We start from the raw sequence: 25,329 nt of genomic DNA on the forward strand, positions 1-25,329 counted from the left end.
AATAGTGCGGCGGACCCTGATGGAATTCTATAATGGGCGCCCATTCTATAATCCTTCCTGTAATACTGTTCGCTATCGCTACGCCCTGCACAACGACCTGCACAACGCCCTGCACAACGCCCTGCACAACGACCGTAACGAACCAACGCCAAAGTCCGTCACTCCCCTTCGCATCCGTATCAGTGCATCGCCAATCGACGCGAAAAGTAAACGACGCTCTCCAAGCCATCCAACATGCGTTTGTCCTAAAGTACCGAAAGCTTCCCCTGCAGTGCACGCTTTTCGGCCACGTGGACGCAGAATGAGAGCTCGAGCTTTCCAAGCCTCCATTCTTCGCCAGATGTGAAGTCCATCATCCAACGATGCATACCAGCTTTGGCGCCGGCTCAGCCGAACCCGTTCAACGGACTCGCAAAATCGGAACTCCCGTCATCGCTTCCACGGCTCTTCTCCACTGGACTTGTTCGTCTTCCCGCCTCTTTCTCACTGTTGCTCTGACTGTACTCACTGATATTCAGACTCCGATCCTCCGATCCACGCAAATCCCAAGTACGCTCTTTCTTTTCTCCACTCTCTGTCTCAACGGCTACATATACTTTTGCCGTGAGTGGTGAAGGAGTCGTGCATACCATCTCACTGTGCGGTCCTTCCTCCATCAGCGGCGCAACCTGAGCCAATTGACTCTCGGCGATGATAGCCCTCCTCTTCCAAAAGTCTGGACTTTCTTCTTGCACTTCCTGGACGTCGATCTTGATGTCTGCGCTCTCCCATCCATTGATCTGAGCCACTCGACTTTCCGCGACGATAGCTCGCCTCTTCCAAGAATCCGGGCTATCTCCCTGCATATCCCGGACACCACCCGCCTGCTTTTCACCATCCTCCTGCTTGACAAACTCAGGCCTCTCTGTTGGTTCTGTATAGCCCGGATACATCATCTCGCTCTCCCACGACCTATCAGACAACTGCTTCAACCCCGACAACCTCCTCTCCGCCAACTCAGCCCTCATTTTCCAAAGACTCAATTCTCTCTTCGCCTTCCGAACTTCGTTATGCAAACCGCCTTTCCCAAAGCTCCCTTTCGCTTTGACTCCAGCGGCGACGGGATTGCCACCCTGAACTTCTTCCAATGCTTCAATTCTACGGTCTTTTGCTTCCTTTTCTTCGCCCACCTGCTGCAGAAGGCGTTGAAGGCGGCAGATTTCGGCATACATTGTTGCGTTGAGGGAGGCGTGGCGCTCGAGAGGTTTAAGGGCCTCACTGGCATTTAGATAACTGTTGGAGCGAGTAGGGGAATCTTTTGGGTTAACGTAGATATTGAGAGATGGAGAGTCGGGGCGAGAAGGAGAGACAGGGCGAGCAAGCTCGGCAAACGATATAGTGCGGTTGTGGACACGGCGGATCTCTGGTGGTGATTCTTGGAGATATGTGCGTAGACGACGGAGCGACTCGGCTGAACGCTGGTGGTGGTAGGCGTCGAGGAGTTGAGTCAATGGTTGCTTAGAGAATCCAATACCATTAGAGTTGACGATCATTTCGTCGTAAGTCTCTCCTTCGCCGTGGCTAGGTGAAGCTGGAGGGTTGGAGATGGTGTTTTTTTGCACGATCTCAGCATCCCGGTCTGTAATCATGCCGAAGCCTGAGTTGCGCTTGGCAGTATGTATTTGCGGTGCAGCTCGCTTCGGTGGAGAAAGGGATCGGCATTCCCTACTACGGCCAACGTCATGGACTGGTTTGGGAATGAGGGATTCTTTTGATACGTTGTTGCTCTCTGCAGAGAAGAACGGATCATCGAGACCAAGCATAGGAGACTTAGGCGAGGGTACGGAGTTGACAAAAGCGTAAATCCTAGGGATAGCCGTCTCCTTTGCGCGCTCGTTACTGCTGCGCATGGCTCTGGAAGCCTCGGCGAACCTTTGGGCAAGAAATCTGACCTTGTTGGATCTAGGGCCGCCATCAGGCACTTCGATTTGATCTAGTTGCGCTTCGCTTGCTTTCTGCGAGACATTGAATTTTGGAGGAGACATGTAGGTGTCAGCCTTAGCCTTGTATTCTGCTAGAGAAGAGTAGGTCTCGATAGGCTTCAGTGCAAGATGTTTTTCCATTGTCAATGATGATTGACGAGGTGGAAACATGGCTTTTTCATCTGTTTGCTTGGTTGGAGATGAAGGCCACTGCCCCGACTGGCGAGACGGAAAGATGGTCCGCTCTGCTGACTGACGGGGTTTGCGGCTTGAGAAAGAGTTCCTTGACGATTTCCTTGATGAGGTGTTGCGGCGAGGTGGATCGGGGCGCTCATTCCATGCAAATGGCTTTGAAGTCGCGTCAATGACATCGCCCTCAGGGCATGAAAAGGAGAGCTCTGCCCTTTGGGTGTCTCCAATGGGCGGGAGTGGCTTTCCCATGGATATCTGGAGTCGGGATTCATCTGACTCATGGCTATGTTCCGCAGGTGGCGCATCCCTCAGGGCCGTTTCAGGTGTCTTGCTCGATGAGCTGGAATTCTGGGTCCTTTGTGGTGTCTCCACAGCAGGATCTACTAGGCGAAGAAACCCTTTGCGTGAAGGGCTAGGCTTGATTTGAAGGGGTGGCAATATTGTACCCATCGCCATCTTCTCCATAGCAACATCTGAATGTGTACGATTCTCGACATCGAGCCCGATGTCGTCCGCGAGTGACATGTTCGTCCCCTCCACAGACCGTAGCTTGGTAGTAACAGCGAATTCGTTGTCTCGTGCAGCGCGTTCAGCAACCCTAGTGTGGCCAGGATTGGGACTACCATGCTCTTCGCTAGCTGCAGGTAACCAGGTGTTGTTTGAGCCGTCATCCTCGGATGGACCAATTGCACCCCGCGACATCGGCGACCTGCTTGTCATTCGTATGTTGCTCTTCATTCTGACAGCCCCTCGAAATTCTTCCGGCAGAGTGCGTCCGCGCAAAATGTCAAGGAACCTCATGTCTTCTTCAGACGTTTTCATCGTGAGCCTGCTACCAGCGTGACTTGGCATCTTCTTGAGACGCCGCTTGCTTCCAGATTTCAGAGAAGAGTTGACAGTTTTATTGATATCCCGAAGTTGCTTGACGACATCAGGCCACACCAAAAGCAGCTGTTGCATGACGATCGCAGTGCGATTAGCTCGGTCAACAAATGCAGCTAGAGTAGCACTTTGGTCCAATTTCATGTCTGAATGCTTGCGCTTGTGCTTCCGGAACTTCTTTGCACTGTCCGTCTCAAGCGATGTGCGCGGACCTCCACCGTGACTTTCACCGCTACCGTGAATTGCACTATCAGTCAAGTTTCCGAGTAATAAGGGTCCCAAGACAACGCCTAGAGACCTGTAAGTCATGAGCTCTGATGGGGCCTGGTCTGAGTCGACGGAAGCGTTCTCCGCTTGTAGTTTGTCGGCTTCATTCCCAAGATAAGACACCAGACCCAAGACCGCTTGGATGAGATATAAGCGATAGTCGGAAGCAACGCTCGAGATTGCCAGCGCAATCATCTTGGCTCTGAGACTTACGAGGTCAGATTCGGAAAGTTCAGGATCATACTCGAAATTGGTCGTGACGTTGCGAAGCGCTTCGAAGAGCTCGACCGAGCCGAGTAAACCACCTGGCAGGTCAATGAGGACTCTCTTGAAGAACGAGGCGGCATCGGGTACTGTGTGCTCTATGTGCGAGGGAAGGAGACCTGATCCTACAGTCTGTTCAACCTTAGAAGGACTTCCAGCGTCTGCGTTGGAGAATTGATGATCATAAAAGTCATATAATGCGTTGACGATCGTGGTTTGACCGGACACGCGGAATATACCAGGTGCGTTACAGCCTGCGCATTGCTTGAGTCAGCTTTGCGGACTTCTCACGACAGAACAAAGGACTCACCATGTTGATATAAGTACGTAGCTGTTGCTGAGAGACAGGTGGGAAGGGTGAGCCTGTCAACAGCAAAGTCGGGCGGAAGTATGAAAACGCTCAGTCCTCCAAGTCGGCTGAGTTCTTCAAGACTTTTGCCCTTCAGCACATTCTTATGACTATCGTCTGACAGAACAGGGATTCCCGCAAAGCTCTTCTTCTTTGATATGGGCTTGTAGGTGGTCTTGGCTTTGAGCGTGTAGGTTGAAGATGATCGTCGGAACAGCTTACGTGCCAGCCAGCCCTGGTGATGAGACTTGGTCGTGGTCTTTGTTTGGCTGTGGTTCTCGTCTATATCACCTTGAACGTCAGCATTTAGATGTGGGCCATGATCAGAGGGGCTGTGCAACGTACCATCTGGCTCTGCTTCTAGCCGAGGTAGTCCGTGCTTTTCGGCCAACTTGTTGTACTCATCTCTGTAAAATGAAGCCCCCATTGTACGTGAGCTACCAGAACAGTCTGAGAAAACTCGATGACTGACAGTGCTCCAGGTCATGCTCGTGAGGCGAGACTCGGTGATCGATTCATCGGCGCCATCGTATGTTTGCACGTTTGCATGCTCTTGTGAGGACGTTGGCGCCAGAGGTTGAGGCGATGGTTGGTGAACATGAGGCCGTGGACGTTGAGATGGAACGATGATGACTTCGCGACCACCAAAGCGAGGAGGCGGTCTCCGCACGACGTTAGGCCTGACTCTATGATGTGATGGACCATGCGGGCCTGAAAGAGGGTCTCTTCGTGGCATACACCCACCAGCCGAAGTTTCGGGCGACCACTCAAAGCTTTCGGCAGAAGAAGGCATGTTCCTTTCTGGGGATTGGAGCAGGCTTGAGTTGAGGAGCCCTTGCGTAACCTGAAGGTCAAAGGTGCTGGCTTTGCTGGATGGCAGTCTTGTGCGGCCGGGTATGACAAATGTATCGAGCGATGAGCGGCGTTGCGCTCTTGTTTGTGTTGAAGCTTGTCTCTGCTGCTCAGAGGGAGCAAAATAGGCAAAGCTCTTGGAGTATTGCATATTGATGTCTGTATGTATGCTGCATGATGAGAGCTAGGGGAGACGCGTTAATGAAAGCCATGATGGCCGATTGGTGGGATGATTGGGACGTTCCTGCTAGTTACGAGGTTCAAGTGAAAGTGAAATTGAGATCTGGGTGAAAATTTTGGATGTAGGTAAAAGTGAATGCGCGGTCCTGCCAATGATGAGTGAAGTCAATACGTTTTCACAATGACAACACCAGGGGACAATAGCGCTTGGTTTCAATTCTTTTCAATGCTACTGTGAGCGATCATGTTTTGCTTCCACCCATATTTATCCAGGTTGCTTCTATTTACCATGTCGTGACGCCGTAATGGGACTTTCCCCATGCCCCAGGGGATATAGAACACCAAGCAAATGCGCACAGGGCAGTCGCGGCCGTTCCGTTTATTGCTGTTTGCTATCGTCCCCTTCTCCTTCAAGAAGTATGTACTCGAGGATATCACTCAAGGTCAACAACCCAATCAACCGGTTGTCTTCATCTACCACAACCAGGCGATGCACCCGCGATTTTCGTATCGTGTCAAAGATCGTATCTAGACGGTCATCAATGTAGCACGTATAGATTCCCGGAAAGTCCTGCAACATTGTCAATACGGTACACTGACTCAGATATGGAACCTACAAACCTCTTGCCGTTTCTGAAGGGCTTCGCCGACATTGAGGTTGAGATTGTCGTAGTTCGTATCTTTGATCAACGTGATGACATCTACAGCCTCGAATACGTTGGTGACAACGCCTACAAACTTTTAGCTTCCCCCATCACTAGGAATGTATCAAATTACCGTCGCTGTTCAGAATTGGCACACTGGATATCGCACTGTTAACAAGCTGATGGATGACCTCAAAAACAGGCGTTTCCATCTTGGCAGTCTCAAGATTCTTGTACGTGCCAAGCTTGAGGTGCTTCAGCGGCTTACGCAGCAATTGGGTCTCTGAAACGTTGACCGCAACGAACTTCAGAATCCGATACTGAGTCACCACACTGACTACCATAGCACGTTTGGTCTCATCGTCGATGTCGACCAATGGTATCCGCCGCGCCCGAGATTCAAGCATGCGCCGACACGCCTCGTACAGCGGCTTTTGGGGATGTATGGACACAGTCTCGAGAGGCTGGACGCCAATGGCCCTCTCGATGTCTTGCGGTGATATTAGTAGTGGATTGGCGTTGCCTTGATATTCCGACTTACCGCGTAAGCTGTTCAATTTGAATTGGTCAATGCGGCTCACAGCTTCAGGATTCTGCCAGTAGTATTGGATGAGATTGAGGTAGTCGGAAGTAGTCAAGAGTCCTGCGAAAGAGGATGTCTTGGAGTCCCAAAGGGGCGCGGAGACGATGCCTATCAGAGCTCAGCGTCCTTACTGGGTACACTCTGGGCTTGCAGGAGGCATGTTACCATTCTGGATGAGGATAGTGAGGCTCTTCTTGACCAAGAGGGCAGTGTCAAAGATGATTAAGCGAAAGCTCAAGGGCAGGACATCATAGCTTGTCCTCACTTTGAGGAAGTCTCTTATTCTTTGCTGCAGTTAGTGGCGCTCCGTCAGCCTGTCAAATGGTCTCTGGTAGGCTGCGCAAGTACAGAGTCGCATATGTGCATCCACATAAAAACCAATAACGTTACATACCAAGCCGATCCTCTGGTCCCTTTCGATAGCGCTCTCAGGCTCAGCATGAGGCATTGGCTGGGATTGACCTCGTGGTCGCTGGCCCAACAGGTGTGATTTTCCTACGAGACCCTCGTGACCTGGATTGACGGGGAGACTAGCCATTTTTCTTCCCAGACTTCCCGGCGCAAGGTCAGTCGTTGAGACTTGAGAAAAGCTTGCCGGCCAACGCCCTTCTGCGGAATAACGCGGCCTGTCGGTTCTCTAACTTCCTTGGGTCTGAACTTGCGGTGACGAACTCTCAGACTCTGATTCGTGGCTGCTGATGGGCATATTGGGCCGATGCTACCGAACACTACTCGTCCTGCATACTTCGCATACTTTTTGCCTTGAATGGGGAAGACAAAGGTTTCTCGTGCGGTGATGGTGAGAAACAGAATTTGGGAGGGGGAAAAGGGTGATTTTCTTATCTCCACCTCTGTGTCAATTGGCTCGCTTCTCAACCAATCAGAACGAGAGCAATGAGTGTGTTCAAAAGGAAGGCCAAGGAGGCATCAACACTACAGTACTCGATTCCTTAATTACGAACTACTCATACTAACTATGTGATTTTCGTTCCTGTGGATGGGCTTTTAATCAATCAAGTGTTTGTCCTTGCGCTTGCTGGTTCTTTGCCGAGGTTGCTTCGCTGTGTCACTCACAGTGCGAGTAATGTATCCAGACACCGAACACCTGAGCACGGAAGATCTATGATTTTGAGTCATGATCGTTGGACCACTCTTGAAAGCTCTTCTGCTTTTGCCTCGAATTCCAGTTCAGCTTCTCTGATATACTGCTGACCCAATCCTCATTCCTTCTGCCCTGTTGCATCACGTTCGCGAATGGGTACCTCGAAGCGGATATGGTCACATAATCGCCAGGGCATAGCTCGATCCTGTCCATCGTGAGCGTCCCTTCCAGGGTGATAGTAGTCAGATTCCTATCATACCTTTCTCTTCCATCAAAACTAGCCCAGGACGAAGTCCGAGCGTCGTAGGGCACGCCAACACGCAACACAACCGTGTCAGGTAGTATGATAGGTCTGAAATTCAGCGTGTGCGCGCAAATGGCAGTCACCAATATCACAGGGTTTTCAGGATGGCATAAAGATCCTCCAGCAGCGAGGTTGTAGGCAGTGGAGCCTGTCGGAGTGGCTACGCAGACACCGTCTGCCTGGACCGTCGTGAAATGCTCGTCGTCTCCGAAGATTTCAATGGAAGACATCGCTGACAACGCATTAGCGAAAGTCTGCAGTTTGAATTTCGTGGTCACTGACTAGGATTAGGGCCTCTGTCCACCACGATATCATTCAAGATCTCGTAGGAGCCATCCGGCTTGTGCGTATAGTCGTTTTCGGCCTCTTCGCCTATCAGCTCCTCAACCAGATCTCGGTGCTGGCCTTTGGTCTGTGATCTCATGACCGTGCCCTCGAACCGCAGACGCAAACTCACGGTCACGCCGTCTTTGAAAGCCGAGGTCAGCGTTTCTCGAAAGCCTGAATAATCGAACTTGGTCAGGAAACCCAGAGAGCCCAATGAGAATGACAGGACCGGAGGTACAATTCTCTGGAAAAGCCAGCTGGCATAGAGGAGCGTGCCATCTCCGCCGAGCTTGATCTTTGTTAGATAGGATCTAGCAGGGACTTCAGGGTACAATACCGTTACAGCAAAGTCAAATGTAAGAGGGTGCTGTGCGCAAAGCTCGTTACTCCAATACTTCAGGCGACCTTCCCTTGATATGTCTGCGGAGATGATGCTCTTTGCGTCGAACTTGTGATTATGTTCCAGAGTGTCTTCAACGTATCTAAACAGCATAAGCCTAAAATATATCCTTCCTTGTACTCGGAAACCATACACAATGTACGGTGTGTCCCTCTCTTTTGACAGCAGCCATTCCACCATGTCCCTTGTGTACCCAATGAGCGACTCGTCATGCGCCTTCGTCAACAGAAATACCGTCTTGACCTTCAACCTTAGCCGCACACTGCCCAATCTCTTTGACAATTCTCGGACTCCATATGCCATATCAGCCAGCTGCCTCTTCGTGAGCATTCGAGACTGGGTAGCCGGCTCATTTTTGGTGACGATTGCCTTGTCCGCTTTCGTATCTTCATTGATGTTTTGCAGACTGTTGGTATTTGATTTCCGGGATCGCCGCTGTTTTTCGAGAAGATGATGGACAAAGCATGCGGTATTCTCTCTTCTCTCTGCTGATTCCGAGCGACCTCCTAGGTTGGGATCTTCTGTGGTGACAAGGGAGGATCTGCGACGGTGGGCATTGTCTGCATCGAAGACTACCTACTTGGGTACTTCAGTGTGGGCGACGGACGTAAGGACAGGAATGAAGATTACCTCAAGAGCATGTTGGTACTCGGACTCGCTGGCGCTGGAGTCGCCATGGCTCTTCGCGTAGTTGTTAGCTTGCTTCTCCATGATTCGCTGACTATGCGCGACCTACTTCATCGCCACGGTGTTTTGCCTCGGGCAAGGTCGTGAAATCGAGTCGCGGAGGGGCACCATCAGACATTGCTCGATCCATAATGGCGTACCACCTGGAGAGTACTCGGAGGGAGCGATTGCGCTGAGAGCCAAGCTTGTCGCTCCTTTCACTGAGAACATGAATTTATCCAAAGTTGCCTCCGAGGTTTCCAAGTCCCCCGAAGATCTGCCGTTCCCCCACCATTCATACGTAGAAAAGACTCGCACCCTCGCGCCTCACATCCATCGATTCAATTTCGAAATTTCTAAACTTCGAAACGTTCGAGCGACGAAGTGAAGGCCAGTTTGACGCAGGGTATGCTGACTGCATATTCGGTTGTCGCTTGAAGAAGAATCTACAACGGATCTATTCGGCGTCGGGTAACTTGTTTCGATGCTGCACGCCGTCGGCGATATTTACGAAGATCGTGGCAAGAATCAGAAACAAGAAGTCTCAAGCCCGCATTGAACAGCGCGGGATGATGTCTTGCATTGCATGCCGTGGGGTGAAGCTGCGAGCACTGATGTTTAGCTGGTGCCGGACGAATCGGTGCTCGTTTCACGATAGCACCCCCGTTTCGACATTTCCCACCAAGCGGGTTCTTACATGTCCATTCATATCCGATTCGGTACGATCTGAAAAACGGTTGAAGTGAGATGCTCCTCGGCTGTGCAATTACGAAACCTCATTCCTTTTGCATCTGTAAGCGCCGAGGATAGTATCGGATCATACAATCCTGTGAGCGCCGATCTGGTCTTGTTTTTGCTGGTACCCGGTCAGGATGACCAACACGCATCCTCAGCTGCCTGATCCTTTTGCTGCGCTAAAGCGTTGTTGCCCAGCAAATTGCAGTATGCATTTCTGTAGTTTGTATGCAAGAATGAGATGACTCGTTCTGATATGCAGCAACTCACCATGGTGGCGAAATTCACTAGCTCCAATTAAGCAGGCAATGGTAGCGCCCCAAGCATTTACTCGCCTTTGCTCTTCCCTGCAACCTAAAAGCAAGTGAAGGTTTCCTCTTTTGCTGTGACGTCTCAAGATCATCCGCCCGTAGCCGGTGAGTTCGAGAACATCGCTAATGGACCGAGCAGTTGCTGTTGTTAGGCTCGTATAGTTGGGTCTACTACTGGCCTCGTATCATCAACTTGAAGCGGAAACTGTCACCACGAGGCGTCCGAGGGTCCCAACTCATTTGTTAGTCTCGGAGGATTACTCTACCACTACTGCATCATCCTGGATGGAGGCAACGAATTTGCTCTCGTACGGGTACAGACTTCTACCCGTGCCTTGTTGCCGTTCTCCCATAGAAGAAAGGGTGGTCTAACGATGGGGGAAATGCTGGATGAGACGGCTGATTGGTAACTTTGGCACATAGGCGTCACTACAATCTGCATCATGCGGTGAGCAGCACCAGGATAAGAGATCTCTTGACCGGGCGCGAACGGCCGTAGTGATGAGACCAGTAAACATCTCATGCTTCGCAAGACCGAATCCTCAATGCAAGAGAGGGTGTGCGTTGGATGACGCATCCACGATGATCGTATCGAAGTGAGACTAACAGCGTGGCCGCTTTGAAATAGCGCACATGTTTATTACTCGGGTTCACAGCGCGTTACCGTATGGCATTCCTTCGCGAGGGCGATCAGCGGGAGCGATGAAGCTGGGAGGGGGTCGTTGATAGACTTGGACTCGCAGAAGCCTGTTACAGTCGAGACCACGTAGGGTAGGTATGTAGTCGTAGTGTTTTATGCGCGGCCTGCACAATCATACTTATCGATATTGTGGCCCGCTGCAAGCAGTGCTTCGACGTACCGCCGTGGTCCGTGCTCCTTGTCGCAAGATTGACTTCATACGGGGCAAGAGACCGTTTGAGGAAGAGTTATCTTGAGGCGCGGGATAAGCTGAGATGTTTTCTGCGGCGGGGTTAGAGAATCTGCAGACTGTTCCTAGTTGTATGTACGGAAGGATTTTTTGGAATTTCCTTTCATCAGCCCAGAATGCCTTATTGACTCATGGTTGAGCTAAAATGAAAATGCCGACGCCACCTTGTTCGAATTTCCGTTTGATCCCTGAGGCTGGTGCATGACGGAGAAGTCTATGCCCACCACTAGCGGCAGAGTACCTTGGCGAGACGTTCAGGTGGTAGCCAATAGCAGCAGCGTTTCTACGACTCCAGGTGCTTTTAAGGCTGTAGGGAACGGGTAAGTACGTGATTGGCAGATTCTTCGCAGCCTCTCGTTCAAAGGCCGAGGTACCGGTAGCAATGTGATGAAACGAATACGTGATCGTAGGTACTACTTGAACACGTTATCGCCAGCGTGACCTTTGAACTTTGCCGGCGACATGATGAGACCATGACCTCCGGACATTTGATCCCCCTTCTAACCTACTTCCTGTGATGCTGATTGGTGAGGCTTTCATGGCTGGCGCAGACGGAACAACAGTAGTCAGCAGTTGGACCCCGTACCGCAGATGGTGTTAGGGTACCTGCAAGCGAGGCACTTGAACGAGATGACCTCGCAGGTGATGAGATTTGTTTCGAAGTGATTGACATTATTATCACTACCACTACCACTACCACTACCACTACCACTACCACTACCGGTATTGTTGTTATTTTGCCCTTGCCTTATCCTTGCCGTAGTCTTCTGCGGGGCGTTGGGCCCTATCTGTCACACGTTCCAGGGTTCCCAACTTTGTTTTTTTAGGGGCCACCAGGGCTAACCCTTTTGCCCTTTTCAAGTCTACCGTATTTTTTTTCAATCCGCGAGGGCGGCGTGACCCCACCGAAGCCCACAAATGCAATTCCTTCTTCCCACAAAAAGTAAGCTGCATATTTTAAGGTGCATACCTTAGCTTGACCGCTTTGCGTAGCCCCGTTCAGATCTTGATCACCGGGGTTGTGCCTCGCGTGTGCCACTAACGGCCGCCTACTTTTTACTGAGGCTAGCAAAATAGCAAGTAGCAAGTAGCAAGTAGCAAGTACCAACGTAAGTAGCGAGTACCTAAGTGAGTAGCGGGTAGCATCTAAGTAGCGGGTAGCAAAATACAGTAATAGTACTCTACTCTACTCTACTCTACTCTACAGTAGTAAGGTAGGTAGTAAAAAGTGCTCCGACTCGTCCTCCTTTTTCTTTTGCCCATACTAAAAATTGGCTAGACACTGGTTTGAACACCCCCCCTCCCTTTCCACCATTCACTGTTCAACCCCCTCAATCCTCATCAATCAAAAAATTCGGAATCGTGATGACTGTGCAGCCGCGAGCCTAAAATGGCCTTTCGCATCAATGCAGAATTGGAAGCAGGAATGGACAAGGATCGTCTCCAACCCTTTCGTTGGCGTTGGCTAACCTTCTTCCCAAACCCCTTCAAACAAGAGGATGCATGCCTGCATTCCCGTTGCATGGCAATCTGTCTAAATCACTCTACGGAGTCCTATCCGCTTAAATGCCTTATCCCTTGATCACCCTGCCGTGGGGTCGGCCTATTTCTCATGCCTTGTCCCAATTCTGATGCTCCGTATTTGTGTCAGTCTCAGTAATAATATACGGGGCGGCTGTGGCTGTTTCCTTGCCTTCTCTTCCACTGTCTCCCTCTACCTCCACTTGTCACCTGTCTAGTTCTTCATCTTTCTTTTTCCAAAACACAGTAATGATCATGACCGCCGTCTTTGAAAGACCATACCGATAGCAGAAGGTACCAGATCATCCATGTACCATTGACAGTACATCACTGACCTCATAAAGTCCCCTTCGGAGTCGCCCTTCCGCCCTTCTGAAGTATCAACTCAACTCGTTGCAACACTCTCTAGCACCATGGCTTCCACCTTCCCCATGCCTTCCACAGATTACGGCGTCATGCTCCAAGATGCCTCCAATTACCCGTCAAGATCTCAATTCCTCCGCCGCCTATCGACGCACTCGAGCAGCACGTCAGGCAGCAACAAAAGGGCACCAGCAAGAATCACAAAGCAGAGCAGTGCGGGGAACAGTCCACACAATGTGCAGCGTCGGAGGACAACGGCAAACACAGCAAGGACGTATCCACCGCTCTCGCAAAGTAGCCCCTATCAGACACAGGAGCAAAGTTTGAGGAACTACTACAGCTCTCGACAGGCAATGCCAGTGGAGAGGCCCATGAGCTGGCACCCGGGGTCAGAGATGATCAGTACGCCAGCCACACAAGTCCACCTCGGTGAGCCAGGTCTTGGGAATACCATCGCAGGGCTGCAGAACCTGGCAGTCTGTGGGCGACCAGCTTCCTCCGTTCAGCAGTCAATTGAGAATGCTTTCGCTGTGGGCTACGGCATTCCCATCAGCAGGCCTCTCACGATGGACGAGCATTCACCTACCGGAATTGAAGATTATGCATCGGCGCCCGACTCCGTTTACAGACCGGAGTCATTGTACCACTCGGAGTCGATATACAATCCTTACTCGTACGATGCGTTCCAGCAACTTCAACATTCTTACATGCCTCAGTCATCAAACCAGGATACGTATCCTCCTGCCAATTATCAAATACCGCAGTGGCCTGAAGCTCAACCATTCTTTGCCCACGATTTCCAAGATTCGCAAACCTCGGCAGACCTCTGTCAATGGTCCTCAAATCCTGGACAGAGTCTCAACATCAAAGCCGCGCCTCAGGTGTCGAAGAGAGCAAACAAAGTGCTATCAGGCATCGGTCTTTACGACGACAAGGTACCCGACTCCGTATCCGGCACCAGCGGCGACCCGAATCGAGATTCAATGGGCAAAGGGCTCAAGCTTGAAGAGACATGGCAGCCACCCAAAGATGAGGACGAAAACGATGACGACGACGACGACGACGAGGGGAGCTGCTCGACCGACGAAGCAGAAGAGATGGAAGAGGATCTTCCGATCATGACCTCGGCACCACAACATGCGCAGACGGCTTTCTACCCTCCGTATGGGGATCTGTCGAATCAATCCTTCTTCTTCTCCAATGACGACGATGCGTACACTGGTGATGACCAGTACACCAACTACCTCGCCTTCGGCCAAGCCCAGTCGAAGCCACAGGATCCCGTGACGGGCAACTTTTTATGGTGTTGATGACAGGGATGAGAGGAGGAGAAGGCTGGACCTAGACGTGGCGATCAGGTATCCGCCACACAGATACGAGGCAGAGCTACGAATGTGAGACAAAGTAGATCACAGGCATGAAAGGTGGCACACATGAGGCGGATGTGGCATTACGAGCTCGACTTTCTGTACATAGATGCGAAGATACCCCCATGATCTATCCAATTCGGACGGATGATGCTAGTTACATGCATAGGACCCAATATCAATAGATTCACACCATGACAGACTTGAAACTTTTAAATTTCTTGATCGAGACGTTGAAATTGCTTTCGCTGTACCGTATTGAGCAGTTGCATAAAAGTATCTGGGATTTATGCCGCCTTGTTACCAGGTTTCCCCGATCGGACTCACTAGAGTAATCCGAGAGCCTCCTTTCCATCATACGCTAAGCTGCATCCGGAATAGATCCTCGGCTGTCTGGCCTCTTTCGGCCTCAGGGACGACACGACCAAGACGACATTTCTCCAAAGCACTGCTCCAATGAAATCGCTGCCTTGGTGATCCGACATCTCCACCGAACATTCCCTCTTCCACGCTGATATCGCGACGGGCGATTTGCTGGACGGTCTTTGGGAGGGTGCCGTTGTTATTGAAAGAGGAAGAGAGAGCAAAGCAAGGGTGCGACGAGCGACGAAGGATCCATGGTTGCCACAAACAGCCTGCCATTTTTCCGTCCGGGTGGCTAGTTCGAGGTCTTGCAGGCACCCTTAGGTTACTGTGACTAGTCTACAGGTTTGAGGTAGGGGATCGGGTGCTTCTGTTGCCAATTTGGACAGGTGCGTCGGTAACGGTTTGATGCCTGCGCAATACAACCGAAGGCATTAGCCTCCTTCACCGAGTATCATGTCTCGGTCAGCCTTTGTCGTTCTCGATGGGAATGAATTCTCCTTGTAATATGACCCCAATGAGGTGTCGAGACTGGGATCGTCTTTGGAAACCAATGCTGGGACGCCGACTTTAAGATTGCTCTTATTCTTTTATGCAATCCTAAATTTCTCCTGAGTCTTATCGCGCTGTACATCTATCGTGCCCTGTTCCCGCGCTTTGGCTGTCAGAGCTTCGAGGATGATGATGATGATGATGATGATGGACGAGCTCTCACTAAAGGCTACAGTCAGGCCACAAAGAGAACCCCGCGTCTAGTTCACGATTCTGGCAATCACAACAGCGCGTACCATTCTTTCCGGCACCTTTTTTCTTAAATAAAGGCCAATGCCAGAGCGCCTTCAGATCATCTGGACGCCATGGCGGAACCACAGCGAGCTACTGAGTGTTCGAGAGTGGTTTTTTCCTCAACCAGCAAGTAGTGAACAGGCAGATTCAGATTCAAACTCCAGGAAAAAAGCTTGCAATCACGTAGGCATCTCTTGTAATGCATCAATGATAGCTAAATGACGGGTCGAATGCAGGTGTCGGCCTGGAAATTGCGAGGCAATCTCCCGCATGCCGTCGAATCAACCTGTCTCCTCACCGAAGCAGTTTTGATCGACGAAAAGTCGATTGAGCAGACGCCGGCGTTCGCAATCAGGGCTTCTTACATTACAGCAATTTCTCGGTGCGTCTCGCCTTCTTCCCCTCCTCCTGGCTTGCTTCATCCAACCAATCTAACAAAAGCAGCTTCGTAACCGGCCTCCTCGACTCGCAACAGGAATCCAAGTACAAAGTCTCCATGTACACTCAAGCGCAGAAAATCGGCTTGCCTGCTTTGTTCGTCGATATACGGCACGAGGCTACGCATGGAGATATGCCCAATTTGACGAATTTGAGGAGTGCGGCGCAGAGAGCGTTGACGTGGTTATGGGAGGATTACTGGAAGGGCCTTGAGGAGCAAGCACCGGCGCTACCAGCAAGCCATGGGCCGACCGCGGCTCTGCCGGATGAGGCAGGGTACCAAAGGGAGAAGGTGGAAGGAGATGGGGAGGAGCAGCCTGGAGGCTGGCAGAAATGGCAAGGGAGGTGGACCCCGAAGCCCATTGGCACAGTCTGATCAATATACCCCAGCTTGGCAAAGTTCCCGCCAGCCAGCCAACATATCCATTCGGCTGTCTATGAATGCAGCATCACCCGTCCACCCCCCTTGGCCACGCACATTCGAGTTCGAGGGAGACGGTCCGCCTAGATCCTGCCGGCAGCCTGACGCTCGCCGCACGGTGCACGATCGAGGAAACCTCAACTCCACCGGTAGCAAATCTAGTCTATCCATAGCTCCCCGGGTATCCCAACAACTTTTGCCCGCGACCTTGAATCGTAGCCCCCCGAAAGCCGGTCACGCAACCACGTATGCATACGTCTCCGTGTAAAAGCTCACAGTATCTCCTCCTCCTCCTCCTCCACAGCCTTCATCCCATCCTTTCCCCTCGCCTTATCCTCCAACCCCGCCTTTCCCCCATCGACATCCACATCCACATCCATATCCACACCCTCACCCTCCCTTTTCCCCTTCCCCTTCCCCTTCCTCCCCGCAATCTCCGCATTCAACTCATCCCAATCAACCTACGCACGATGAACCGTCAGTCTCTACCCATCAAACCCCCCCCCCACCCCCACCCAACCTTATAAAGAAAAAAACCCCCCCAAACTCACATTCCTCCCCCTCCCCCTCCCTATCCCCATCCCCCTCCCCATCCCCATCCCCACCATCCCAACCCTCCTCTCCCTCTTCTCCCCCACAGCCTCCGCCCTCCCCTTGCCCCTCTCGACCCGCATCCTCTGTTTCCGCTTCAGCACCTTGCCCTTCCCGTTCCCCTTCGCCTTCGCGACGCGGCCGGGCGCGAGCACGGTGCCGGATCGGGACGGGGGCGGTGCCGGGGTTTTGGGCGGGGTGGGGGCGAGGGTGGAAGAGGGGGTGGGAGGGGGGGCGCGGCGGGAGGCGCGGGAGTGGGGGGATGGTGCTGTTGGGGGGGTTGTTGTTAGTGGGGTGGGGTGTGGGGGGGTTTTGTTGGGGAGGAGGGGGGGGGGAGGGGGAATAGGGAGGGGAGGAGGGAAGGGGGGGGGGGGGGGAGGTACCTTTGTTGGAGGTTTTGAGCCGCGCGGTTTTGGCCATGGTTTCGGAGGTGGAGGTGGATGTTGAATTTGTGGAGGCGATTGGATGCCGGGGGTGATGTTGATGGGGGAAAAATTTTTGACGGTAAAGTGTGATGAGGATTTTTTTTGGGTTGGGGTTGGAAAGGCGTCGTTCGCTACTGGTCTAAAGGACGGAGTATACTCGGGCAGATTCGAATATTGATCTCTTACGTTCTATGATATAAACGATTTTCTCGAAGGCTTTTACCGCTTCGATTTTACTTTCGATCGAGAGTCGAGTATACGAAGTTACGATTATTCTTCATGTTGATGTCCTGAAGCTTGTGATGGGGTGGGGTGGTGAGAGGGTAATCTAGGTGCTTGGACTGGGCTGGGTTGAAGGGAGTATTGGAAGGAGGATTGCAGTGTGTATGTGATGAGAATGATGTTCATCGATGCAAGCACGTATGATAACAATATATCTAGAATGATGAGGTCTACCTGTAGCTGACGGTGGGAAACACTGAGTGCCAAGGTGCGCTAGGCCCAAACGGAAATGCCAAGCGCAATCCGCAACGGTACGTAACCGAAGGGTGTACAATGATATTTGAGAATCATGGCATGGTACTGCTCAAGTTTGACGGTGATGGGCTGTGATTTTTCTACTTTGGGAGGAGCAGTTGTTGTGAAGGAATGATTGCTGGTCATTTGGTCATCATCAGCTAGAGGAGGCAAAAGACTCTAGCCACTACCACGGAGCAGAGGGCCATGTAATCCAACTCCCAAGGAACGCGAGAATTTTTGACCTGCAGCTGCAGCGAGGGCGATTTAAAATCATACTTGCAGCCATGGTACTGATCGACGTCGTGGGTTCTCGTCACGGCGTTGGTGCTGTGCGCCGTGACGAGAGCAGGCTTGGTTATCGCTAAGTGGAGGCAGCGAAAGGGTTAATCCACCACCAGGGGACAGAGGGCCAAGGCCCAGTGTACTGATTGCCCCAACCATTGTAGTATGGATTGACCTGCAAGGGTAGCACGGGCGCCGCTGACTCATAATCGCAGCATTGGTATTGTCCGTCCGTCGTGATGATGGTGGTCTCTGTTGCAAACAAACAGATGTCAGATGATGGAGTGTTGATGCGATGGGAAGGCATTGGGGATGTTGCTGTTTGTTGAGGGGTAGCTTGCAAGAAGGCAGAGAGAAGAGACGTACGATTTTCGTACCAGAGACACACGATATTCGGGTTCTCGACACCAGTTGGGCTCGTAAAATTTTTCAAATACACCACCGGGAGTTTAGGATCCCACGTGAAATTCGCCGTGCACCCGGGTGCCGAATAAGGGCAGTTGAAGTAGGGTCTGCACGCCCAGGACGGTGCTGGGTATACCTTTTTCCAGATTGTGGAAAGGGTGGCTTGGCCGCGGTCGCCGAGATTGATTGGGTTGTTCAGTGTCAATGTGATGGGTTGATTTGGGTTGTCGTAGTCAATGCCCACAACGGAGCATACGGATGTGTAGGGTACGCGGGAGCCATTCTTGTATTCCCATTGGTCGTAGGGGTCGAGGTCGCCTTTCCATCCGTCTAGATTCTCGGGTGCGACGTTCATGCAGCCTCCGTTGTCAACCATGGTCTGCGGATATGCTCTTAGTAAGGGCAGATTCGGAGGTGGAAGCCTAAGAAGACTTACCAGCCAGGTGGCTTGGGCTAGGCTGGCGAGGAGTGGGAAAGACGACGCAATTGAGATGGTTGCGCGCATGACTGCAATTGGTCAAGCCGGTAGGTATGTGGCGGATTGTTCGTCAAAGTTGATTCGGCAGAGACGATGCAAGAGAAAAAAGATAGGATTGGGGGTATGCATCCTTTTGAAATCTATCTCCGCAAATCCAACGGTCCAAGGCCAGCCTTCGATCATTGCAAGGGGAGTTTCAGATTTCAGTAATCTCGCTATGTGCTGCTCCAAGAGCGTCAAGGCTTACCGTCATCAAGAGCGAGAAAACCGAGGGTGACGGAGAATGCAACGCACATCTCGGCGGCGTTGAGATTTCAGTAATCTCGTATGTGTGGGAAATCAGCATGAGTTCTTTGATAGAGCGAGGACACCAATAAATCCTTCCACTTAGCCGAATATCGGTTAATCTATTGGTGTCCTCACTCTATCAAAGAACTCACTTCTGGATGATACGAGTACTTCTCAAGCGTGAAACATTGTGTTAGGGCTTCCCGCGGCGCGCTCTCGGGCTCGTTGACCCTCTTTACTTGACATGAAACATCTTCCAGAAGCCTAATCACGAGATCTTGCAGAAATGTCCAACTCACACGGAACTTGTGACAGGATACTGAAAGTCCAGTCACAATTACGAAATAATGAACAAAGAAGGCAGAAAGCAAGCAAGCCACCTTGTGGTAACATCGGCCTACCCAAGACGCAGTCGTCTAACCGATCCTCCTCCACTACTGTTTCGGTCAAACGCCGCTGATCTTGTCATCTTCTCTCTCACCTTCTTTGATGGGTTTTGGACTCGTGTGTATGTCCGCAAAGTTCTGCATTCTGGTTGGATACATCTGGTCGCAAGGGCATTGCTGGAATATGATGAAAGCGTTGGTGATCAAGTCGCTGGCATGAAAGGTTGTGGACCTTGTACTCTACCGGCGCGGGAGGATGTTGAGCAGTGATGATGGTTCATTATGAACTAACTAAATCCTTGAGGGTGTATGGTACCTAAGGTACGTACGCCGAGCACACTGCCCTTGATCCGACCTAGTGCCTTCCGTCGTCATCGGATACTCCGTCGCCATCAGATACTCTCGATACTTCCTTCTGATCTCAGTAACCTCACGCAATGAGTCTGAGTAGAGGACCCTTGCCAAGTTTTGTTTGGATGTGTTGATAGATACAAAAAATGGTCAGACTGGCTATGCACACTACCTGCAAGTACCCAACACTTGCGGATGTAATCTCCTCCATCCACAAGGGGTGACAGAAGTCTGAATACCGAGGTTTACCCGGCTACCTGTAGGCTTCCCACCAAAACAAACATGGAGACCCCCTGGTGATCCACACCTTTACGACTAGTATTGTCCCATTGCAGATCAGCAGCTCGCTTAGCTACCCCACGTTCAAAGACCCGTACAAGAACGAGATCACGATCACTACTGCTACGTCTGAGTCGAAAACAGCGATCTCGCTCCACCGCTTTCTACATGGTCGCGGCGTGTGCGAATGCGGTGACATCCTCGCCCAACCGTGATTCTATCTTAGGTTGGGGTCTTGAAATAAAAAGTACTAAGATTGTGAAGACCTGGATGAAAACCAAATTGAGAGCGAGCCATATCACAAATTCGGTTGTTATTGAAAGCCGGGCAGTGGACACCTTATACATTGACCCACGGTAGCAGGGAATCCACATGGTATTTCCAGCTATGACTAGCATTAGGCAGTACATCAAGAAGATCAATCGACAGAACCATTGTTCCTTGAAGAGATTATGATAGGACTGGGTAGGACCGTGAGGAACTGTGTTTGATTGTTGGATGACACTAGAGGTATCTTTGGCCCGATGGTATGGGCATTGTCGGCCTACCAGATAGCAAAAGGGCAATAGGCATGATCCTTTGAAGTAAAATCTTCATCAACGACCTAAGCAGTAGATTAACCATTCTAGGCATTGAGTTTCTCTTGACTTACAATGCCAAAGGACTGTTGGCAATGGACGAGACTAACAGCCAAGTCTGCCAAACCAGCAGAAACGGTCGTAGGAGCCCGTTAATCATCATCGTGGCCACAGAAGGGTGCCTTGAAAAACCCCATGGCCTGGTAAGCCTATATCTAAAAGAGGCATCCCGTCTCCTTTCGCTACTAGGGAGTCTGGATTGAATGTTCAACGAACCTCCATATCTCGGGGATGCCTAAAAGACACCTGATAGAAAAGAATATCTGCGTGTTTCTCGCCCACCTCAACACCTGTTCCAGAAACAAGGGTGAGTCGAGGACTATTATAAACCTCTGCCTCCGAGGCCGTCTGGATCGTGATTTGCCACCCTTTTGCAAGGAGCCAGCGCGTACAGAAGGTATATTCCCAGCCAGAAGTCCCGGGTAAAGCTCTCTATAAAGATCGGAGATTTGAAAATCTCTGACCGATATGCCGCTGCGCGTCCGGAGAGGCAAGTCACTCCCTGTCAAGGTAGTTCGTTGCAGCTTGATTCCTGTTGCGACTGGCTAACCGGCCATCGGCGAGCCTCTGCCATATCGACGATGTGTTAAATGATTTTTCGTCTGTGAGATTCGCGCGTTGTCGTGTTTCAACACCACCGACCTCTGATTCTCAAAGCATGCTAGGTAGGACGTGTCGAAGGAGAAGTGGCTGCCAGAAGACGTCGTCGTCGACGAAGACGGTGATGGAACCTTTTGCGCGCTCCAAATCACGGGCCATTTGTTTCCTCTTGCCCGCGGCAAATCGGACGAGGACTGTCACTATTGCTCTGGAGTGTTCTGTACCCTCGAGAGACTTGTCGATGAGCGCATTCAAAGGCTGTACCTGGTTGTCAATGGTCACCATGATGACTTCCAATGGATCAATGGCTAGCCAGGAAGCCAATGCTCCGACAACAAACTGGATCCCGGTGCCATTGGTGGGGATAATGATGCTGACATCCCTGGCGGCCAGATTCGAAGATGAAGCGGACAGAGCAACTGTTTTCAAGCGCTGCGAAGCGGCTTCCATGAATCTTTCCAAGGTTCTTTGCCACGCCTTACTTGTTAGTAATATGAAGGCGTGACAAAGAAATGGCAATACCAGTAGATGGCGAGTGTCGGGCTGAATCCATGATCAAGTACAAGTCATAGCCTGATTTTCTGCTCGAACAACTAACGACCAGGACACTCGCCAGACCGCCAGAGGCAGCGCAACAGAGAGCGGTAGTCGGGGGTCAAGGGGACTGTGATGGAGAGTCCGAGGATAGGTGTGACCTGCCGGGTTTGGTGCGATAGCGATGGGCAAGCACCACACGGAAGAGCGCAGTCGCTGCGGGAGGCTCTCGATCGAAGGTGACCGCGTCGAAGCCGAGGTGAACCGCGATTCTTTGGCTGAGGTGGCAGCTAGAGGGGCGAGAGGCTTGAGCAAGTCGGTCATGAGACGGTAAAGTATACGCCGATGGCGGCGCAAACCTGCGCAGAGCCTGTGGGCGAGGGAAGGGAAGGGAAGAGTCGAAGATGGAGGAAGGACAAGCGGCGGTAGGCGCTTTGTGTGGAAGTCGCACCGCTTGAGGCACCCTCGCTCGAGCTTCTGCGATTGCTTTGCATAGATAGAAGACATTAGCTATAAACAACGGCATACAGCGAATGTGAAAGGGCAATCACTGTACAAGCGACCCTCCACTGGTACCAATCATCGATCCCATAGCGTTTGTATCTTTCATGAAATAGATATAGGCCTCCGCCACTTCCTCTGCTGATCCCGCCTTACCCAGAAACGCACTCTTCGCCACCGTCCCTCTCATCTGATCCCCCTTCTCACCGCAGAGCTCGGTATCAGTGCCCCCCAGACTCACCAGATTCACTCTTGCCGGCTTCATATCCAGGGCGAGGTTGCGCGTCAACCCGTACAGGGCACTGGCGTATGGCGCGAAGACGGACCAGTTTGCAAGTGGCTTCTCCCCTACCCGGCCACCTGTCAAGATCAGGAATGAGGTGTAGTCACTCTTGACAGATTTCGGTACCAAGTTTACAATCAGCAGCGGTGTCGGCAACGGAAGTGGCGCCGCCTCAATGAGGTAGGTGAAATCGACCTCGTGGAAAGGTTTCACGACGGGAGAACCCGCTGTGTGAGTTAGATGATGTGGTCGAGAGGATCGGCAGCAGTGGCGTGCGTGAGTGGCTGCTCGAGACAGGACTCGGTGTCGTCTCCGCCGAGTTTGGCAACATGGCCCGTTACTTGACCGTTGGGGAATGCGGACTTGAGTCTTTCAACGGCATTGTTCACCTTGTTTTCACTCGAGGACGCAATGGCGACGCGGACGTTCTCGTCGAGGGTTGTTCTAGCTTTGCGACCGCGGATCCGATGCCTGAGGAGCCGCCGATGATGAGAATTGAGTGGCCGGAGATGGAAGACATCTTGTTTCTACAAACACGTGCTTCGAAAGCACAGGTTCTGCTTTTTGATAGTCAAAGTAGTCCTTCGATTACGAACAACTGGATGCTGAAACACGACTCAGGCTTGTGATTTCTTGACAGCTACACGTTTCGATTCTGTCCCAGGGGGAATGGCAGGTGTAAACAGGCATAGTATGTGGTTCTGAGACGTACGATTATACTATGCTGAACAAGTTTTACACAGTCAAGACTGCAGCTCGCTGGATAGTCTGAAGTGAATACCTTACGAGTCATCCTTGCTGGTACCGGTCCCAACGAGGACAGTGACTATAGTAGGCATTTTACCACACCAAGAACGCATGGATGGAAACATATCCTTCCATAACTGCACACCAACCCTGCTTGCTATACTGGTCTTATTGTTTGCAGATATAAATCCCTTCTTCAAAGCTCAGCACGAGGCATGAAGCATCAATGAAAGAGTTTGCAGCCTCTAAGGTGAGGAAGACCATCAAAAATTGCGCGAATGAGGTGCCCGAAGGCAACTCAATGACTTTTGCCTCCGCGATGTGCAATGCAGGGCTCAAATCATGAGCGAAGGCCTTGTTGATCGCCCAGCTCCTCACAAGGTAAGTATGAGGAGGAAAAATAAGAGTGTGGGATGGAGGCTTAATTTATACCCGAGGATTCGTTAGCGCCACGCTAAGATTTCACATCTGCTACCCGGATTCTGTGCTAAGCCTGGGGGTTCGGGACTTGAAGGAGCCTAGAGGCTATCGGACTTCTGCTGTGGCGGATGCTGCCACATCGAGGCAAAAAATGCCTGCAACACCAAGCAATCCTTCTACCTTTACTAACTGAAATAATACCTTCAATACCCTCTTCACAAGCTAATACTTGCCATGGAGTTATTGTTTACGCTAGTATCTGTATATTTCAGAGCAAAATCTTCTTGATAGGCCTTTCGTTGGCAAATTGTGTTAGATTTACAGATTTTGAGGGTGTGCAGGGTTTTCTTTCACCCGCGAGCCACCATAGAACGTGTAGCCTACCGTACGACTTTGAGACTTTCCCAATTCTGCAAGAGACATAGACAGCAGCAAGCATTCGATTCAAGCTTCCGCAACCCACGACCTGCCCCATCAGCCATGACGAACCCTCCACCAACCCTCCTGACACTCCCCGTCGAAATCCGCAGCAGCATCTTCTATCTCGCCCTGCTGAACACACCAGAGGTTTGCGCCCCCGAGCCTCCCTACCGTCATTCTCTCGACCTCTCCCTCCTATCCACGAATCGACAGGTCTACTACGAAACCCGCACCATCCCGCTCGCTCTCCATCATGTCGGCAACCAATACGATCCCCAAGTCAACTTCTTGTCTTCCCTACGCCTCCGTCCATTCCAGATAGCGGCCTTGAAAACCTTAGTTATCGAGTCCCTCTATCCTGGTCACCTGACAAATTTCTTGGCGCTCGGCAAAGACAATGGATATCTCTTCGGTGAAGAAGCGCTTGGACTTGATCTGCTGATATACGCGGAAGATTGGATTGTAAAAGGCGCTCGGCGGTGGCGTTATACCGCTTCTCCAGAAGCTGTTCACGATCATCTCCCAAAGTCCAGTAGATGGCTGAGGGCCTTGTGTGGATTGAAAGGGTGGAAACGATTGGAGATCGTTTTCGGCACCAGAGATTTGGTGAACGAGTATTGGGACCGTGGTGGGTTTATGCAGACTTTGTTCGATGATTTCAGATCACGCTTGGGAGATCTTGACGACGGCTTCACGATATGGCACGAAGGTCGAGATGTACCGAGTGAGAAGATCGTTGTGCTGAGAACAAGAGAGCTCGGGAGATACAAGCAGACTGAATGGTGGAGGGCAGACGTTGGGAGATTGATGGATGGAAGCGAGTGCGTCTTGCGTGGATCTATGGATATAAATGAAGACGATGGAGGAGGAAGGCCAGGTTTTCATGTCCAGGAAAGGTGTGGGGTTCCTGGGAATAGGAAGAATCACTGCACGAGGTGTCAGCCGGGTTGCGGATGCTATACAACCCAGCGGTAA

General features: G+C 51.4%; 9 protein-coding genes across 9 annotated transcripts; 3 read left to right on the forward strand and 6 right to left on the reverse strand.

Annotated features, from left to right (window-relative positions):
* Positions 1-386: 386 nt before the first annotated feature.
* On the reverse strand, positions 387-4,918 carry HO173_010231 (uncharacterized protein; the record flags this gene model as incomplete). Its single annotated transcript, XM_037312117.1, has 3 exons — positions 387-3,820; positions 3,877-4,206; positions 4,261-4,918. The coding sequence occupies 3 exons, from the start codon at positions 4,916-4,918 to the stop codon at positions 387-389; spliced, it is 4,422 nt and encodes a 1,473-aa protein (XP_037160911.1).
* Positions 4,919-5,326: 408 nt separating this feature from the next.
* Positions 5,327-6,712, reverse strand: HO173_010232 (uncharacterized protein; the record flags this gene model as incomplete). Its single annotated transcript, XM_037312118.1, has 6 exons — positions 5,327-5,518; positions 5,569-5,678; positions 5,725-6,081; positions 6,133-6,282; positions 6,340-6,463; positions 6,569-6,712. The coding sequence occupies 6 exons, from the start codon at positions 6,710-6,712 to the stop codon at positions 5,327-5,329; spliced, it is 1,077 nt and encodes a 358-aa protein (XP_037160912.1).
* A 582-nt stretch (positions 6,713-7,294) lies between these two features.
* On the reverse strand, positions 7,295-9,124 carry HO173_010233 (uncharacterized protein; the record flags this gene model as incomplete). The annotated part of the gene is made up of 7 exons (XM_037312119.1): positions 7,295-7,481; positions 7,536-7,812; positions 7,863-8,196; positions 8,245-8,389; positions 8,441-8,883; positions 8,938-8,988; positions 9,044-9,124. 7 exons carry the CDS (start codon positions 9,122-9,124, stop codon positions 7,295-7,297), a joined length of 1,518 nt encoding a protein of 505 aa, XP_037160913.1.
* A 3,758-nt stretch (positions 9,125-12,882) lies between these two features.
* HO173_010234 (uncharacterized protein) lies at positions 12,883-14,142 on the forward strand (the record flags this gene model as incomplete). Its single annotated transcript, XM_037312120.1, has 1 exon — positions 12,883-14,142. One exon carries the CDS (start codon positions 12,883-12,885, stop codon positions 14,140-14,142), a length of 1,260 nt encoding a protein of 419 aa, XP_037160914.1.
* Positions 14,143-15,387: 1,245 nt separating this feature from the next.
* On the forward strand, positions 15,388-16,162 carry HO173_010235 (uncharacterized protein; the record flags this gene model as incomplete). The annotated part of the gene is made up of 3 exons (XM_037312121.1): positions 15,388-15,531; positions 15,585-15,730; positions 15,793-16,162. The coding sequence occupies 3 exons, from the start codon at positions 15,388-15,390 to the stop codon at positions 16,160-16,162; spliced, it is 660 nt and encodes a 219-aa protein (XP_037160915.1).
* Positions 16,163-16,479: 317 nt separating this feature from the next.
* HO173_010236 (uncharacterized protein) lies at positions 16,480-17,218 on the reverse strand (the record flags this gene model as incomplete). Its single annotated transcript, XM_037312122.1, has 3 exons — positions 16,480-16,668; positions 16,813-17,066; positions 17,182-17,218. 3 exons carry the CDS (start codon positions 17,216-17,218, stop codon positions 16,480-16,482), a joined length of 480 nt encoding a protein of 159 aa, XP_037160916.1.
* Positions 17,219-18,103: 885 nt separating this feature from the next.
* On the reverse strand, positions 18,104-18,934 carry HO173_010237 (uncharacterized protein; the record flags this gene model as incomplete). The annotated part of the gene is made up of 2 exons (XM_037312123.1): positions 18,104-18,808; positions 18,866-18,934. 2 exons carry the CDS (start codon positions 18,932-18,934, stop codon positions 18,104-18,106), a joined length of 774 nt encoding a protein of 257 aa, XP_037160917.1.
* Positions 18,935-21,500: 2,566 nt separating this feature from the next.
* On the reverse strand, positions 21,501-23,606 carry HO173_010238 (uncharacterized protein; the record flags this gene model as incomplete). Its single annotated transcript, XM_037312124.1, has 5 exons — positions 21,501-21,926; positions 22,068-22,469; positions 22,540-22,994; positions 23,063-23,238; positions 23,554-23,606. The coding sequence occupies 5 exons, from the start codon at positions 23,604-23,606 to the stop codon at positions 21,501-21,503; spliced, it is 1,512 nt and encodes a 503-aa protein (XP_037160918.1).
* An 808-nt stretch (positions 23,607-24,414) lies between these two features.
* On the forward strand, positions 24,415-25,329 carry HO173_010239 (uncharacterized protein; the record flags this gene model as incomplete). The annotated part of the gene is made up of 1 exon (XM_037312125.1): positions 24,415-25,329. One exon carries the CDS (start codon positions 24,415-24,417, stop codon positions 25,327-25,329), a length of 915 nt encoding a protein of 304 aa, XP_037160919.1.

Source organism: Letharia columbiana, assembly GCF_014066305.1.
Source record: "Letharia columbiana isolate WasteWater2 chromosome Unknown Sc0000047_s0, whole genome shotgun sequence".
NCBI lineage: Eukaryota > Fungi > Ascomycota > Lecanoromycetes > Lecanorales > Parmeliaceae > Letharia > Letharia columbiana.